Source organism: Canis lupus, chromosome 3, assembly GCF_003254725.2.
Source record: "Canis lupus dingo isolate Sandy chromosome 3, ASM325472v2, whole genome shotgun sequence".
Classification (NCBI taxonomy): Eukaryota; Metazoa; Chordata; class Mammalia; order Carnivora; family Canidae; genus Canis; species Canis lupus.
The window spans coordinates 15,545,614-15,564,574 of NC_064245.1; the positions used below are offsets into that span (position 1 = coordinate 15,545,614).

Sequence of the window (18,961 nt, forward strand, 5' to 3'; positions counted from 1 at the left end):
AAACCAGACAATATATTTTATAACACCTACCTTAGTAAGTTGGTGTTTATCAGAACATTATTGATTCATAACCCCTTTGGTAAGCTTTCCTCTACTACAGTAAAATTAAATGAGTTTTGAATAATGCAATTAGTATTTTAAAATACTGCCTTCATTTTTTTCAAAAAGTTATCTTTGCTGTTCAAGAAATTATGTCTGGAAACAAATTCCTGTCCCTTAGACAAAAAGGTATAATTTTTCATTGCAACTTTTGCTATTCCATGAGGGAAACAACTCACTGTTTAGAGTATACCTATAATTAACTATATGTACTTTCCTTTAGTTCCTTGTCACCAAGGCCTGAACAACGAGGTGATCTCTCCTTCCTTCTCCTTTCACCTTCTGTTCCACTTTCCACCACCAGAGCCCAGCTGAGATATGGAAGGAGGACAGTCCTACTCCGTTGTTGTAAATGCTCTTAGACAAGTTTTAACTCGGCACAGTCCCTCCCGCAGCCTCCCTTGCATGGAACGGAGAGAGATGGGTATATATGAAACCTACTTATCCCTTTCCCTTCACTAGTTAAAATCACTTCTTGTCTTCTCCTAATTTTCTTTCTCACCTCCTCCTAAGCTGAAGTAGTTCACTGAGTTTAGGCCAAGTGGAAAATGAAAAACCAAGAGCTTTCCTTCTAGGAGAAGGGGAATGCTAGTTCAGCTACCTTACCCTTGTCCCAAATGGTAACGTTCTAGAAGAGTACATATTTTTAGCCTACGAAAACTGGCACAGATAATTGTTGTAGCGCTTGTTTGACTACAGTGTTTATAGTTTTGTTTGAACCAGAAGAGAGAATGGAGAAAGCACAGTGAGGAAAACAGAAGAGAGTGGATGACAGAATAAAAGAATATGGATAAAACTCAAAAGATGGAGTTCTCAAGCATAGACTTGCTTAATCTCATTTATCTACCCAGTGATACACTGTGAGGCTGTGGGAAAAGTGACAATAATTATATCAAGACCATCATCTCAGTGTTCCTGGCATGCACACAGAGTTGTAAGGAAGTCATATAATTTTGTTTGTACATTTGTATAATTGGTGTCTTACTACAGATATTTAGTTAGGTGTGTATAAATACATTTCATGTATATGTGTATGGTATATGGCATACAAATATAACACTTGAGTGTAAGTATGAACAGTTGTGACAATTTTTCTAAGAATATATCATATGCATCTGTGTTGAGATAGGCATGCTATAATTATGACAATTAAAGACATTTAAAGGTAGCAAACAGATTTGTTTTTATATATAATAATTTATTTACCCTGGTAGCTGAACTCAACACAGTATCTCCTTTTTAGCTTACTTTATCCTAGAGGGGATAATGTGTTTTAATTAAGCCCTCTTGTCTACAAGCAGTAGAGACCCACTCAGCTAGCTTGGATTGAATTTATAGTTTGTCTCCTAAAGAAGATTCGTACAGAGAATATAAGAACTGAACTCTGTCCCAAAAGTGTAATTTCAGCCATTTAGACTTCCTGACGTTGTTCTAATGTGAAAGGAATAGATGTTATCCTGAGGGTGCTCATTGTCTTGCCACTGGAAAATCACTGACAATTAATATTGCTGTCCAAGCACCTACTTTTGCCACTTGTCTCTCATGAGACGTATATTTTTCTAGAGGAATCAGTTTCTCTCTGTCATTCCTCTACTCACTATACATGGACCAGCTTCTTCCTCTTACTTACTCTTTCTGCCCACTCCGAACTTCAGCGAACGAATAGCCTTTGGATCTCTCCAGTTCTGATTTTACTCCAGCCGCAGTCTCCCCAGTATCTTGGTTTCTTTCACCAAATTCTGGAGAAATTTCTTTTTTTCTCATCTCTTTGCTTCAGATCATAGACTATGGTGCTATCAGTTGGCTGCACTTAGGTCAGTATTTCTCGCAGGCTCAGTCGGCTATGGATGGCTGGATGGACAGTGCAGGATTATATGGAAAAAAAAAAAAAAAAGATGGCCCTGCTGCTGTCCTTTGAAACAGGTCTATAATCAACTTAGTTCACTACAGGGGGTGGTTGGTGAGCAGGTACCGTCACTGACACCTCTAGTATGTATATATAACCTGAGCTATATATAACACAGGTTAACTCCCTGATATGGGGACTGTTAACCAAACTGTTAACATGATCCATAGCTTAAATGTCACTCCTCAACAAAGTCTCGGGCTACCCTCTCCCTGTGCTCTGACCATATGGTCCCGTAGTACTCTGTATTTCATCACCATCCTAAAACTCATCAGTGTTATTTTAATTACTTAATGCCTCCCTCCTCTCATAAACTCTAAGTCTATGAAAAGAGGGACCATATCTTTCCTGCTCACCATTAAGCCCCCTGAACCTGGCCCAGTTCCTGGCATGTAACAGCATCCAAATGTTTAAGGTACTTGATTAATAAATGCCTTAAACCTTTAGGAATCAAGGGGCTTAAATTAGAAGTTTAGTGATCATCCAAAAACCAACTCTTCTTCCTAAATATCCCCATTTCTGATGGCAGGATCAGTATTTGTCACATAGGTCCTGATTCATCCCTGTCTCCATCATCAAGGCAGTCATGTTCTCTTGTTCTTTGTTTTTCTTTTATCTGTAATTTCCTCTCCATTGCCATTGCCAGCTGTCTCAGTCCAGGTCTTCTTCACCTCCACCTACCTGATCTCCTGGTCTCTAAGCTCTCACCCTCTTTATATCCTACAAAACTCACTAAAAAGCAGATTTTCACACCTCTTTCTCTATGAGAAAAACTTTGTTGGCTCTGCTCCTGCTTAAAGAATGAAATCCAAGTTCTTAAGCCCTTCACTCTCTTGTTCTGCTGTATCTCTAATTAGGTTTTCTACCACTGTCCTACATGAACCTCTTCATTCTGTCCAATGAGTCTACCTCTCACCTCCAAATACATTATGAGGCTCTCCAGCCACCCTTGTTCACTTTTCTTCCTCCTTCCACAGGACTTAACTATCCCTCTTCTTCTTGCAAAACCCACGTTCTACTTTCTAACGAAGTTGTTCCTACTGCCCAGTCCTCAGTAATCACTTATTATTCTACGGTTAGAGAACTTGGTATCTCTGCCCTTCAGCTGACCTTACCAAAGGCTACCTAACAATATTGGGTTTGTTTTTTTTTTTATGTACAGTGTGATACAGTATGATAGTGAGGAGTGTGAACTGCAGTCAGACTGCCTAGGTTCAAATCCTGCCTCCACAAGTTAACATTTGGGTAAACTGAGCAAGTTGCCCAACCCCTGTGAACTTGAGCTATGTCATCTCTAAAAGGGGGATGATAACAGCACTTTCCTGTCGTGAGAGTTCAGTGTAGTAAATCATCTAAAGCACAGTGAGTGTTCAGTAAATGTTTTTTACAAAAAGTATTTGCTCATTATCGATTAACTGGCTATTTTTAGATACCTGTTATGTGCTAGGCACTGTCCTAGTTAGAAACTGTATAAAGGGGTTGAGATAAGAACCTCTCCTGGCAAGGAAGTCACTTCTATTCTATCTCCCAATTAGACTCCAAGCTCCTTGCAGTCACATTCACATAATCCATACATCTTTACTGGATATTTGCTGTCTTCACAAACCCTTTGCCAGACACAAGGAATTACAAGGAGGCATAATATAAAGTCCAGTACATGTCAGCTACACCAGAATTAAATTAAAAAAATTAGAAGTCCATGACCTTCGAGACCATAATGACTAAGGGCCCTGTCATTGTGCCTTACACATGGTGAGAGCTCAATAACATTTATTGGCATCAAAGAGCATGGCAGTGATGATGAAGACTCTAGAGCACCACAATTTCTAGCCTCTTTTTAGAGCTGTTAACTTTATTTGGCTTCTTCGTGTCTTCATTTTCCACTGAATGAATGCCAGGAAGTCATTTTCAATTTTTTTTTCTTTCTGATCAAGGCTTAGATAATGTCTGCTTCTTTTGGTAGCTAAATATCCCCCAAACTCAGTTTCATGCTTCAGTGAGAAGATATTATGGTATTGCCAATGGAAACCACTTCGCATTTGGGCAACATCATGATGTCTACGTGGCTCAGATTCAAGTTTCAGTATAGATTCTGGTTCCTGCACATTTGCTGTCAAAAACCACTTTATAGGAGCCAAACTGTGGAACCCTTCCAAGTGTTAGGCACTATTAGAAGTACCATTAAAGTACTGCAGAGTTTCAGAAGATTATGAAATTCTGATTTTTATAACATAACATGTCCTATGGTATCTCCATGAAATTTTAATGAGTCCCTTGTTTCTGTCATGGGGCAAAAAGCAATTAATATCCCCCATTTTTTGTACCATTGTAGGTTTAGAGACAGCTCTGAGTTGAAACTTCTAAAATAATTATGTGCTGTTTTATACAACAGTGGATAGATAGAACAATTCTGGTTTTCAAATGTACCTGTGAAATAAAACATCAAGAAAACAGCATTGTTTTTATTTATGCTGTATAGCTTAATCCCCTCCCCAAATCCTGTCCCTCTTTACTTTCTCGGTCAGCCTGCAGGGAAGAGGACATATACAAGACATAATAATTAAAATGAAGATTTTTATAATATCAAAACTAGTTAGAGATCAAGATAATTGTCCATCAGCCTATGGTATGATAATTATATTAATTTAGCATAAAATTTATCTCTTTCCTTACAGTCAAGGCGGAAAAGGAAATAATGACTGACAGTATCTTCCTCACTGAAAAGCTAAAGCAGATACATTCTTCTGAAAAGATAGTTTCTTTGCAATAAATAACAAAGAAATCATTACATATTTACTTGTAAGCAAGCAGTTATTTATGGAATTCTTTTAGTGTCTCCTTCCCCCCACTAGGTTGTAAACTCCTTGAAGTCAGGGACCACATGTATCTTATTAATCACCATGTCCCCAGCTCCTAGTAAAAAATGTTGGTTGAAATTAAGATGAAATGAAATCACGTGGATTCTTAGCCAAAAAACACTGACTAAATTAATGGGCCACCTCTTCCATGAATGTAGTTAGCATTCCTTATACTGTTAAATTTTTAAAGTATTGTATTTTCATTTTTTTCAGCTTTATTGAGGGTATAGTTGACAATATTCTAAGACATTTAAAGTGTACCTCATGATGATTCGATGTACATACATAGTGAAAGGATTCCTCCCATCTAGTTAATTAACATATCCGTCACCTTGAATATTTCTTTCTTTTATTTGGTGACAACATTTAAGTTCTACTTTCAGCAAATTTCATTTACCCAATATATTCTTATTAACATAGTCCCCATGTTATACATTAGATCCTCAGACCTTATTCATCCTATAGTTGAAAGTTTGTATCCTTTTACCAACCTCTTCCTATTATTCCTCCCAACTCCAAACCCTGGCAACCACTTTTTTTCTCTGTTTCTAAATGTTTGACATTTTTCTTCTCAGATTCCACATATAACTGATTGCAGGCAGTATTTGTCTTTCTCTGCCTGGCTTATTTCACTTAGCGTAATGCCCTCAAAGTCCATTCATGTTGTTGCTAGTGGCCAGATTTCCTTCTTTCTCATGGCTGAATGATATTCCCCCATGTGTGTATATATATTTTGATATATTCATCCGTTGATGGACACCTAGGTCATTTCCATATCTTGATTATTGTGAACAGTGTTGCAGTGATCATGGGAGTGCAGATATCCCTTTGATACCCTGTTTTCGTTTCCCTTGGATAGATACTCAGAGTTGGGATTGCTGGATCACTTTGTAGTTCTTTTTATTATTTTTTAAGATTTTATTTATTTATTTACAGAGACAGTGAGACAGCACAGCAGAGGGAGTGCTCCCCACTGAGCAGGGAGCCCGATGCAAGGCTCGATTCCAGGGCCCTGGGATCATGAACCAAAGGCAAACCTTAACTAACCAAGCCACTCAAGTGCCTCTAGGATTGCTGGATCACTTCATAGTTCTATTTTTAATTTCTTAAAGACCCTCCATACTGTTTTCCCTAGTGGCTATACCAATTTACATTCCTCCCATCAATACACAGAATTCCCTTTTATCCACATCCTGGCCAACACTTCTATCTCTTGTCTTTTTGATAATAGCCATTCTAACAAGTGCAGTGTTTTATCTCATTGTGGTTTTGATTTGCGTTTCCCTGTCGAGCACCTTTTCATGACCCCTAATTATCACATATGTTATTTGCAAATATTTTCTCCCATTTCATTTTGTTGATGGTTTGTTTGGACTTTGATTTTTTTTTTTTTGTTTTAGAGTGTTTTGTTTTGTTTTGTTTTGTTTTTGATGTATGCATGCTTTTCAGTTTGATACAATTGCGCTTGTTTATTCTTGCTTTTGATACCTTTGCTTTGGTAAAGCAAAAAATCTTTGCCAAGACCGATGTCTAGGGAGTTTTCTTCTGTTTTCCTCCAGAAGTTTTACAGTTTGGGGTCTTATGTTCAAATCTTTAATCCATTTTGAGTTGATTTTTGTGTGTGGTGTAAGAAAATGGTCCAATTTCATTCTTCTGTTTATGGCCGCCCAGTTTTCCAAACATCATTTATTGAAGAGACTATCTTTTCCCCATTGGATATTCTTGGTTCCTGGGTTCTCTACTCTGTTCTAACGATCTACATATCTGTTATTATGCCATACCATACTGTTTTGTCTACTATAAGTTTGTAATACAGTTTGAAATCAGGAAGTGTGATGCCTCTAGCTTTGTTCCTCTTTCTCAAGATAGCTTTGGATATCCGGAATCTTTTGTAGTTCCACACAAATTTTAGGATTGTGGGACACCTGGGTGGCTCAGCGGTTGAGCATCTGCCTTTGACTCAGGTCATGATCCTGGGGTCCTGGGATCAAGTCCCGCATCGGGCTCCCTGTGAGAAGCCTACTTCTCCCTCTGCCTATGTCTCTGCCTCTCTGTGTGTGTGTCTCATGAATAAAAAAATAAAATCTTTTTTAAAAAAAGGAAATTTTAGGATTGTATACTCTAGTTCTATGAAAAATACCATGAGACTTTTGATAGAGATTGCATTGAATCTGTAAATTGTTTTTGAAAAGTATGAACATTTTAACAATATTAATTCTTCAACTCCATGAGCACAGAATATCTTTCCATTTACTTGTGTCTTCAATGTCTTTCATCGATGTCTTATTTTCAGTGTATAGTTATTTTACCTCATTGGTTAAATTTATTACTAAGTATTTTATTCTTTTTGATGGGACTGAAAATAGGATTATTTCCTTAATTTCTTTTCCTGATACTGTTAACTTTTTTACTAATGACCAATAAAAACCTATAAAGAGAGAATGGAGAAAAAAATATGATGCAATAAAATAAATGCCTATAATATAGCATTAAATTGTGATTCGGTGATGAGGCTCATATAGGAGACTGCATTAAAATTTACCATAACTTATTATAACTTTACTATAGCCAAAGATGACCATTCAGCCTTCACAGAGAAAAAGTTATATGGATCCTCATGCTTATCTAATGTAGATAATAGCCATTTATTCACTAAAAAATCTATGAAGAAATAAGAAGCATCATTTTAAAGAAAACTACACATTGTATAGCAAATGTAGTTATTGTTATTTTAGCAGAAGGGTCTCTTTATTAGTTTACTTTACTGAAGGTACAATATAGTAGAAATAGTGTCGGTTTAATTAGAAGGTTTGTACTGCCATGTCATTTTCATTATAGACAGAATTTATGCATCCAAATATAACTTCTCATATAACACTGAAATTTCATTGTAATACCATTTACCATAAAGTACAATTTGGAATAAGGCAGGTATGTCTTGGATTCCCTCCAAGGGGTCACGAATACTATAATCCCAAAGATGGGCCTTGTTCTTGTTTTCATTATACACCCACTACCCATCAAATATCTGGCATATAGGCACTTAGAAAATGTTTGGACTACATGATGGTATAAGTTTGGGTTTTGGCTTTGGTTTTTGCTTTACCATGTAAGTTATTGAAGGGCTTAAAGCCACGTGCCTGAACAAATTTCAAAAAATCTGCCATATACTGTTGTAGATAGTGTTGGTTTTTCTTTTCTGGGGAGAAACAAAAGAAAAATGTGTAGGCTGTTGCATTTGTGTTTGTTTCTTTTAAAAATCTTTTTAGGGGGATCCCCAGGTGGCTCAGTGGTTTAGTGCCTGCCTTTGGCCTAGGGTGTGATCCTGGAGACCCGGGATCAAGTCCCATGTCGGGCTCCCTGCATGGAGCCTGCTTCTCCCTCTGCCTGTGTCTCTGCCCCTCTCTCTCTCTCTCTCTCTCTGTCTCTCATGAATAAATAAATAAAATCTTTTAAAATAAATAAATAAAATAAAATCTTTTTAAATGGGAAAATATGTTAAAGATCAAAATAATGGACAGTGTCTTGTTTCTTCTTTTCACCATACTTTTCCAAAATAAATATGACTAGTACAGGACTCGTTAAAATTATTTTTGTTAAATAGAAACAGCTCCTTTTAGTGAGAGTCCTACTGATACAAAAGCCACGAAGAAGCAGCAAATTCAGTTTTTATCCAAATTCACAGTTAAAATTATGCTTCTTATATTTCCAGAAGCTTTTAACAATCATATTTTCTATGGTCATTTTACTCAACAGATTGGGTTACTAAGAATAGTAGACCTATCAGCAGATTAGAAGAAAAACCTGCATTATCTTGTCATTTTTAATATTTGGAACGTAGCACCTACACCTATGTTTTTGAAAAGCATTTAAAGAATTTTTGAATTATTTTTATTTTTTCCTAATAGTATATTCTTTTCTCTAGAGAAGATAACATTTGAATTTAAGTACTTATCTCAAAAAAATGTCTCTATTTCATTTTTAAATCAATTTACCATTTACTGAGCTCCCAACTATTTCAGAAAACTTTACCAGTCAGTCATTCAGTCAATCAACAAATGTTTAGTACACACCTAGTATGTACCAGGAACTGTTCTAGGCACTGCAGTGGGACACAGCAGCAGACATAGCAAAGTTCCTGACCTGAAGAGGGTTACATTGAGTTAGAGCATATGGACAACTAACAAGCAAGCCAAAAAAACACTAGTAAATAAAGACACAAATTATTTTAGTAGCTAGTTAAGAGTTGTATTGTGACAAACATTTAGGAAGACACTGAGTTGAGTGACTGAGCAGGAAGTGGGAATGCAGTGTGACTCTCCTTGAATTAATCATTTTCCCCCTTTGAGACTGCTTGGTCCTGTTACTGCTGCTGCACACCATTGAACTCTTTGAAAACAACATGCTTTCTTTGTACTGCCGAGCAATATAACATCACAAACAGAGTCATTTTCTCAAGGAGAAGTGAATGGAAATACACTAACTGGTCCAATCACATTTCCTGCCCCTTCCCTTATGCATCGCTCACTAGATGTTAAAGATGAAACTTCCCACCTGTTCGCCACCACCACTTACACAATGTGGTATGCCCTAAGGCATGTAAGGAGAATCAGATGCTGGGCAGAAAAAAAAAACAAAAATCATGTGTCCTCTATAGGTACTAAATAGAGAGATGTGTAGGTGACACCATGTTTAAATAAGAGAAAAAAAAGTATTAAGTTTTCCATTACAAGGGATGTCTGAGTAGCTCAGTGGATGAGCATCTGCCTTTGGCTCAGGTCGTGCTGCTGGGGTTCTGGGATCAAATCCTGTATCGGGCTCCTCGCAGGGAGCCTGCTTCTCCCTCTGCCTATGTCTCTGCCTCTCCCTCTGTGTCTCTCATGAATGAATAAATAAAATCTTGAAACCAGAAGTTTTCCATTACTGGTAGATTATAAGTGTAAAGCTGTCCTATAATTTGGTTCAAGTTGATTTCTACTTTATATATTTTATACATCTATGTGCCTATATATATAGACATAATATATACATATAATCATTTATATGCAAATGATAGTATTACCTAAAAAACCATCTCTTGCAGTATATCTAGGGAGTAAAGAATATAAGAATCTAATATATCTAGTATGGAGGTTCCTCAAAAAGTTAAAAATAGAACTGCCAAAAAATAAAAATAAAATGAAAAATAAAAAAAAGAACTGCTTTATGATCCAGCAGTGGCACTACTGGATATTTACCCAAAAAATACGAGAACATTAATCCAAAAGGATACATGCACCCCTATGTTTATAGCAGCATTATTTACAATAGCCAAAATATGAAAGCAATCCAAATGTCCACCAAATGATGAATGGATAAAGAAAACGTGGTGTGTATATATATACAATGGAATATTTTTCAGCTATAAAAAAGAATGAAGTCTTGCCATTTACAACAACATGAAAGAAGCTAGAGAGTATAAAGCTTAGAGAAACAAGTCAGTCAGAGAAAGACAAATACCGTATGATTTCACTCATATATGAGATTTAAGAAACAAAACAGGGTGCTGGGTGGCTCAGTGAGTTAAGCATCTGACTCCTGATTTTGGCTCAGGTCATGATTTCAGGGTTGTGAGATCGAGCCTCACATCAGGCTCTGCACTGGGAGCCTGCTTGGGATTCTTTTTCTCCCTCTCCCTCTTCCTCTCCTATCCCCCACTCGTGCTCTCTCACTGACTCACTCTCTCTCTCTCTCTCTCTCTAAAAAAAAGAGAAAAAAGAAAAAAGTAAGAGAGCAGAGACAAACCAAGAAACAGACACTTAAGTGTAGAGGACAAACTGACAGTTATTGGGGCGGGGAGGGGTATAGAAGAAATAGGTGATAGGAATTAAGGAGGGCACCTGTCATGATGAGCACCATCATGTATGGAAGTGTGGAATAGCGTATAACTAAAACTAATAGGACAGTGTATGTTAACTAACTGAAATTAAAATAAAACCTTTTTTAAAACCCTCATGTCTGAATATTAGTTTTTCAGGTTAATATTTCCATTCAATATTAGTATTAATGGAAATTATTATTTCCATTTAGAAGGTGCTTTAGAATGTATAAAATACTTTCATTATATCATGGAGTCTTCAAGAACAGTGATGTGAAATAGATACTATTATTATCTTCATTTTATGTGTAAAGAAACTGAGACTCAGCCTGGTGATTTGCTAGGAAGTGTTAGAACCAGGTGCCCAGGAGTTATGACTGAGGCCGCCGTGCTTTCCGCTGCACTGTAACTACAAATAGGTATTTTCAAGAGGAAGCAGACACAAAAAGAAGTAGAAAGTTGATAGGATTGTGAATCTGATGCTATGGCTAACACATCAATGAGAAAGTAATCAACAGTGTCTCTTAGCAGCAGAAGGCTGCAGGGATAAGAACTGAAAAATGGGTCTCAGATTCAGTCAGAAAACTAATCAATGATTTTTTTTTAAAAGCCAAGTTTCTAAACAGCAAAGTGGTGATGATAAAAGTTTTGCATTTATCAAGGAGGAACTGATTTTTTTTTTTAATGGAGGGTTCCCATGCCAAGAACATGTTCAACTAATTCTGTGAACAAATAGACACAACAGTTCAATAGGTAGTCAAGATAGGTAATAAATTTGGGGAAACTCAAAAATGCTAAAAGGAACAAGGACAGTACAATAGAAATATAATGATAACAAGGAAAGGAAAAATACATTTTTCATGTGATGTTCCAACAAGCATTCTAAGGTAGAAAGTACCTTTCCGTGATCTGTTGGGAAAGAAGTATAGACACATAGAAGAGAAGGTATCTCAAGCTGAGAGTTCTAGACACCATAGCAAATGTTCCCCCAGCACTTGTCTTTACTGGCTGGTGTATTTTTAGTGACTGAATGAACATAGGAAGGACCACAGGCTTCACCACAGGAAAGGTTCTTCAGATTTTCACTCTTACAGGAAACCCTTGCCGTGGTCACCATAAACTCTCTGCTGGTGAACCTCTGGGGGAACTTGATGCTAAAAAGCATTTTGAGGAGGTCACTACCATAGAAAACTACTCAGAATCACTAGTTTTCTTTATTTTTTTTCCTATTTTTGGACTCTCGGAATACCACTAGATAGTACGCTTTTCAAGGACAGAACCAGAAGTCTCAGTCACACCTGGCACAGTGTCTAGCATATAGGAGCAAGTCAATAAGTGTTTATTGAACTGAACTACATTATTCTAAAATGCAAACTCAGAGGACCCTGTCTGAGTCACTCATTTATTCGGATACTCAACAAAAGCCAAAAACGTGTGAGCCTAGATGCTGCTGCTTGCCAGTTCTGTGACTTTGGGTAGTTCACAATTTAACCTCTCCAAGCCTCAGTTTCCATGTCCATGATTTATTTAGAGATAACAGTTTCCTCCCTACTAACCCCACTGGTTTATTAGAAGGATAGAATCTGATAGTACATGTGAAGATAAACTAGAAGTTACCAAGTGCTGTACAAAAAAAAAACAAAAAAAAACTTTACCTGTGGAAACAATAGTGCCAAAATGCTCCAGTGGTCAGCAGGTTTCTTGGTCAAACCTAAAGGCTGGGTTCCATTAAGGTAAGCAGGCTTCTTTTGAGCAGGTCTTCTTGATGTCTTTCACTTAGAAGTTAGTATTGTGAAAGTAGGAGAAAGGGTTAAAATGGGAATGAATAGCTTTCTTTCTATGTAATCAAAAGAAAGCCTCCAGTTCATATAGGTGGTACCAAAATATTCCAATAATACTAGTCACCCTCATTTTTCAAGCAGGACCATATGGCAGATACTACACTTGCAGTTTACCTATGTCATCTTCAGTTCTCATCACAAATTGCAAAGTAGATATTATTGCTCTTAGTCCCATTCCTACAGATTAAAGAAAGAAATGGGATTAAATAACTTGCCCAAGGTTACAGCTAGTAAATAGCATTTTACAGTTAAGGAAATGAGCACTGAGAAACAAGTAACCTAAAACAGTATTTGCTCTTTCGTACTTTTCTCTCCTTTTTTTCAGCCTGCTACAACTCTAGCTGATACCTGTATTACCTCTAAACTAAAATTTTCCAAAATGTGTTTTCTGAAATAGAAGTCCAGAAAACTGTCCCAAGAAAACTCACTGGTCAAATATGTTTGGGAGACGGTACACATTGAAATCCTCCCTTGTGGCGTGCCTGGCTGGCTCCATCGGTGGAACATGGGACTCTTGATCTCTTGTGAGTTCAAGCCCCATGTAGAGATTAAAAATAAAATCATTTAAAAAAAAAAAAAGAAAAAGAAGTCTTCCCTTCTCTGTGTCACAGTGCATGTTAGCACACAGATACCTCCAAGAAAGGCTGCAATAAGGAGCTTTCCTTTGAACATACCCTTGAGTCAACAGCTGTTGGTATCCCACAAAGCCAGAGGCCCACAGAATAAACTTTAAGAAAAGTTAAACGTTGAATAAGCTTAACAGTAAGTGTACTAATCATTATGCCAGTCTTTATGCCACTATCCCAATAGACATGGAACACAATCCTCTCCATAAAATATATGTAAAATTATTGGAAATATACAGTCAGTCTGATAATTTTCCTAGATGTGTTCAACCAATTTCCTAGAGATTCTTCAAGGTGATTTTTTCCTAACCCTGACATCAACTGATAATAACGAAAGACGACAGAAATTCAGGTCATTTTCTCATGTAAGAAATTGTACTGTGATAAATGATTGAATTTATTTTATGGCACTGAAAATGATTATCCTAATAATTAAATATTAGTTTAAATTGGTGTTTTTAAACCTGTGTAATAAGCATTTCTACTTGGAGGAGAAGGTGATGTTGGTCAAAACTACTTCTTTCCATTTCCTCTTCTAAAAACCAGGAGAAAAATGAAGAACATTAATTCATTTAGTCCTATCAGATAGGATTCTCCAGTTACTTAAGAGTTATTTAAAACTTCTTCCTGGGGATCCCTGGGTGGCGCAGCGGTTTGGCGCCTGCCTTTGGCTCAGGGCGCAATCCTAGAGACCCGGGATCGAGTCCCACGTCGGGCTCCCGGTGCATGGAGCCTGCTTCTCCCTCTGCCTGTGTCTCTGCCTCTCTCTCTCTCTCTCTCTCTCTCTCTCTCTCTCTGTGTGTGTGACTATCATAAATAAATAAAAATTTAAAAAAAATAAAACTTCTTCCCAGTTTGGTACCGAACTATATCTGAACTTCAAATACTTTTTGAATCAACTCAAATAAAAAATACTCATTTTCTCCTTTTATTCTTGGAAAACATTAGGTACATTGCCTGTTTTTGTTACTTCATTGTCATATATTTTGTTAAAATGCCAGAGTTTAAATTATTATTATATGCCCATTAGTTCTGCTGCCTTGGGATGTAATGACTCATATTAGTAGTCTATGTAATAAAAAGGGTTGGTGAATTTTTACTGAACTGTCCTTTTGGGACTATAATTTTTAACACTCTCTAGAAGCTTTGCAAATCCTTTAGTGATAAAGTGCTCTTACAGTACTGTCTTTATCATTGACAAGTTGTTAAGAACCAGAACTGTCTATTACCTGTAAATGTTGAGCATGACACCATGTTGATCTGACAAGTTCCTTACTTGGAGAGTCACCAAGAATACATGATTAGAATGTCACCATCTTATAAGCAAATAAGGTGATTTTGTAATCTTGTGAGCAGTAATTTTAGACTGTTCTCTGCAATTTAGTAGATGAGTTCATCTTTTTGAGATAGAGTTACCAAACACTATCCAATTAATACAGACATATTCTTTTGCTAGGTTTTAAATCATTGAGGACTGTGGAAGAAAAGAAAGAACTGGTGTAGGCTAATGAGCTAGTACTTTCAGGAGGTTTTAATTCCTGATTTTGTCCAGAGATGAAAAATATGTCCTAGGCAAAAAATTTTATTCAGTGACACAAATTAAATATTATTATATTCTTTTATTAAGTATGGTGCTTTTATTATTATATTTCTATCTGAGGTATATTTTGAAGTATATTAAATTTTATTTCTTTTTTAAATATGAATGTTGCATATAGTGAAATGATCAGATCTTCAGTATAGAAACTGTTGAAGTTTGAAAGATGTATATACGATTGTAACCACTACCCTGTTAAGGATATAGAACATTTCCCTCACCTCCAAAATTTTCTTCTTCCTTCCAGTCAGTTCTCCTTGCCCTCCCACCTCACCCCTGAAACCTCTGTTCTAACCTATCTCCATAGGGTTTGTTTTTTTTTTGCCTCTTCTTAAACTTCACATAAATGCCATTTAGAGCTTATACTTTTTTGTATTTGGCTTCTTTCACCTGAGATTCATCCAAATTGTTTTATGTATCAGTAGTTCTTTTCAATTACCAAGTAGTATCAGTTTGATGAATAATCACAATTTATGTATCTATTCATCTTTCTCCTGTTGATGGACATTTGGACTGTGTCTAATTTTTAGCTATTATGAATAAAGCTTCTGTGAACATTTTTCTTACATGCCTTTTTGTAGAAATTTGTTTTCTTACCTATTAGATCAATAGCTAGTATTAGGAGTGCTAAGTCATGAGGTAGATATATCTATATTATTAAAATCTGTTAAAATTTTTACCAAAGTGATTGTATCATTTTGCACTCTTATGACAGTTCTAGTTGAGTTTCTGTATATCCTTACCAACATTTGTGTTGTAGCCTTTTACATTTTAGTTTGAATTGGAGTAAGCAGTCCATTTAAATTTCATGTAATTATTGATATCATTGTTTATGTCTCTCTGTATGTTATTTGCATTCTGTTTGTCTGGGTTTTGTGGGGGGGTTGTATTTTATTTTAATTGCTCTAAAAGTCATTTTAGTATGCATTTTTGTGTTATTTTTTAATGGTTGCTCTAGGGATTAAAGGTTGATCTCTGCATCCTTATCATAGTCTACTCAGAGTTAACATTGTACATTGTCATGTAAAGTAAGGAGCTTACAACATTGTAATTCCATTTATCCTCTACCCTTTTATTTTTATATTTAAATGTATTTTAAAGTTTTATTTATTTATGTAATGTGTACACCCAAAGTAGGGCTCCAACTCACAACCCCTAAATCAGGAGTCAGGTGCCTCTCTTGGCATATATTTTAAATCCATGTACACTAAAACCACAGAATACATTGTTATAAATTTTGCATTAAAGATTCCTTTGGGGGATCCCTGGGTGGCACAGCGGTTTGGCGCTTGCCTTTGGCCCAAGGCGCGATCCTGGAGACCCGGGATCTAATCCCACGTCAGGCTCCCGGTGCATGGAGCCTGCTTCTCCCTCTGCCTGTGTCTCTGCCTCTCTCTGTCTCTCTCTGTGACTATCATAAAAAAAAAAAGAAAAAAAAAGAAAAGAAAAAAAAAAGATTCCTTTGTAAAAATAAATAAAAAATAAGGTTCCATTGTACTTTTTTCGTAGTAGAAGAGAATATGGTCTTTATTTTTGCCCTTAGGTTTACCATTTCCATTACTGGGCGTATCTTGTAGATTGAAGTTTTGCCAAGTATTATTTCTCTCTAACCTAAAGAACTTCCTCTGGCATGTCCTGTAGTGCAGATCTGCTGACCACAAATTCTCCCTTTTATTGTTTACCTGAAAATATCTTTATTTTGCCTTTTTTCTCTTTTTTTATATTTTAATTCCAGCAGAGTTAACATTATTTCCTCTTAATTTTTAAAACAAATTTTTTTTCTGTTTGGAAATAGAGTTCTGGGTTGATGAGGCGTTTTTTTCTTTCATTTTTTTAAGTTGTCATTTCATTGTCTTTGACCTCGTTGTTCATGATGAGAAGTCAGCAGTCCCCTGTATCATTATTCTGCTGTATGTACTAATGTCTTTTTCACCCCTCCTACTTTCAAGATTTTTTATCTTTGAGTTGTAGTAGTCTTACTATGATGTGTCTATGTGCTTTTCTTTTTATTCATCCTGTTCACCATTTGCTGGACTTCCTTGACTCATAAATTAATGTTTTTCACCTAATTTATGATTCATGGATATTATTCATTCAAATGTTTTTGCTTCCCTATTCCTTTTTTCTTCTCCTCTGGGACTCCAATTACACAAAAGCTAGGTGGCTTTATGTTGTCTCACAGGTCACTCAGAGCTTGTTTCTTTTTTTTTAACTATCTTTTTTCTTTCTCTTCGTTGGCTTGGATGATTCCTGTTCATCAGTTTTCAAGTTCACTGAAGCTTTTTTTCCACTTTGTCCAGTTGGGTATTAGTCAAGCCAGTGAATTTTCCCTTCAGATACTATACTTTGCAGTTCTTGTATTTCTAGTTGGCTTTTTTTTTAAGGTTTTTATTTGTCTGTTAAAATATCTTTCACTCATTAGAGCCATTTCTTTAAGTTCTTGGACATATTTATAACAATTGCTTTCAAGTTTTGGTTTGCTAATTCTAATGCCTGGGTCATCTTTTTCTTTTTTTAAAGATTTTATTTATTTATTAATGAGAGACAAAGAGAGAGAGAGGCAGACATAGGCAGAGAAAGAAGCAGGCTCCATGCCGGGAACCTGATGTGGAACTTGATCCCAAGACCCCGGGATCATGAAGGCAGACGCTCAGCCACTGAGCCAGCCAGGCCCTGTGTCTGGGTCATCTTTAGGTCCATTTCTATTGTTTTATCCTGCCATCCCCACCCCTTCACTTCAGATCACTGTTTACTCTTTTTTTTCCTGCGTATCTAGTAAGTTTTTATTATATGGACATTATGGTGGTGAGTCGTTGAGTTTTTTCGATTCTGTCAATGACCTCGAGTTTCTTCAGATGTAGTTTGACACTTTGTTATGGTGAGTTTTTCCCTTAGGTTTAGGTGAAAACTTTGGACCTGACAGGTTATCTTTACTCCTTCTGGGTTTCACAGTGGAAAGACCAAGGGGTTAGTTAATCTAGCCTCTCTAAACTGACAGCCTTCTACCAGTTCCTTGGAGTCTTCTCCCTGCAAACACAGTTCAGAATTCAACTGAAAACAACTTGTACATGGATTTCGAACTTCCCATCTGTGGTTGGCTCCTTTTTTACCCCCCAGGAATCTCCCTTCCCTGTTTCCAGCAGTTCTGGTATCCCCCAGTTCCATCTCTGGACACGGCAGGCCAATAACTGCAGCCTTTTGCTTGGGTTCTAACCATTCTGTACCTTGCAGAAAAAAATTCTTTGGGGTGAAGAGCTACCCAGTGCAGATCCCCTAATTGAAAGGTTTAATCTCCTTCAGTATCTATCTGCTTTAGGTGGTTCTTCCATGTGTTACATTTTGTCCAGAGTTTATCATTATTACCAATGGTTAACTGACTAGTAGAACAAGAACCTTCAGTATAGTATTTTTAATGTACTTGTGTTGAACTATGGTTTGTTATGTTATTAAAGTAATGCATTTTGTAAACAAGCAAACGTGTGCTTATGTATAGGGAAAAAATGAGTAAAATAATCTATTCCAGGCTGTTATTTGTGGTTGGTAGAATTCCTGGTGATTTCTGGTTTTTTTCTTTCATGTTTTCTACTTTTTCTTACAACAAACATAGGTTTAAGCAGTAAAATCCTTTCTTTGCTCTCCCAGGCATGGTTTATTTATCATTACTCTTTATAATATTTATCATGATTCTTTGTAACCTTTGATATATTTAATATTATGATTTCACTAGAGTGACTGAAAACCTAGCAATATATCTGTATGGTAGATTATTTTTCTGCTTTTAGGAATAGAGAATTTGGGACAAATCAAAGTTAAATGGCTTATCTAGAATTTCATGCATATTGATAGAGTAGCCAGAAATAGATCTTAAATTTTAAGTCCCTCAGTTCAGCTGTGTAAACTATTTCTAGGCCATCAGCAACCATGTATGTAGTTAATTCTGTATTTTCTAATGGGTATGGAAGAAAATTGTCATAGTTGAATATAAGCCTCAAATATTTTAGAAACTTGACTTTAGACACTGATTTCAGTCTCCTCTCCATCAAATAAATATTTTACTAGAATTTCTAGCAAATAGAATACTTGACTGATTTTAAATTTTAATTCAAATAACCTTCCAAGAGCTAGCAAGGAAATCCCAGGAAGGCATGCCTTGAAATAGTCAGGAATTTTCTTCTTT

At 36.3% G+C, this 18,961-nt stretch overlaps 1 protein-coding gene across 10 annotated transcripts in view; it reads left to right on the forward strand.

The window, feature by feature from the left end:
* Window positions 1–18,961, forward strand: part of FAM172A (family with sequence similarity 172 member A) — a 425,882-nt gene that overhangs the window by 373,829 nt on the left and 33,092 nt on the right. Inside the window, exon 11 of one of the 10 annotated variants that reach the window (XM_049108245.1) lies at window positions 12,887–12,921. The exons of the other annotated variants lie outside the window; for them this stretch is intronic. Coding sequence (XP_048964202.1) covers window positions 12,887–12,906 — 20 coding nt within the window. The 3' untranslated portion in view covers window positions 12,907–12,921. Of the gene's footprint in view, window positions 1–12,886; window positions 12,922–18,961 lie in introns of those variants that run through there. 10 annotated transcript variants of the gene reach the window in all.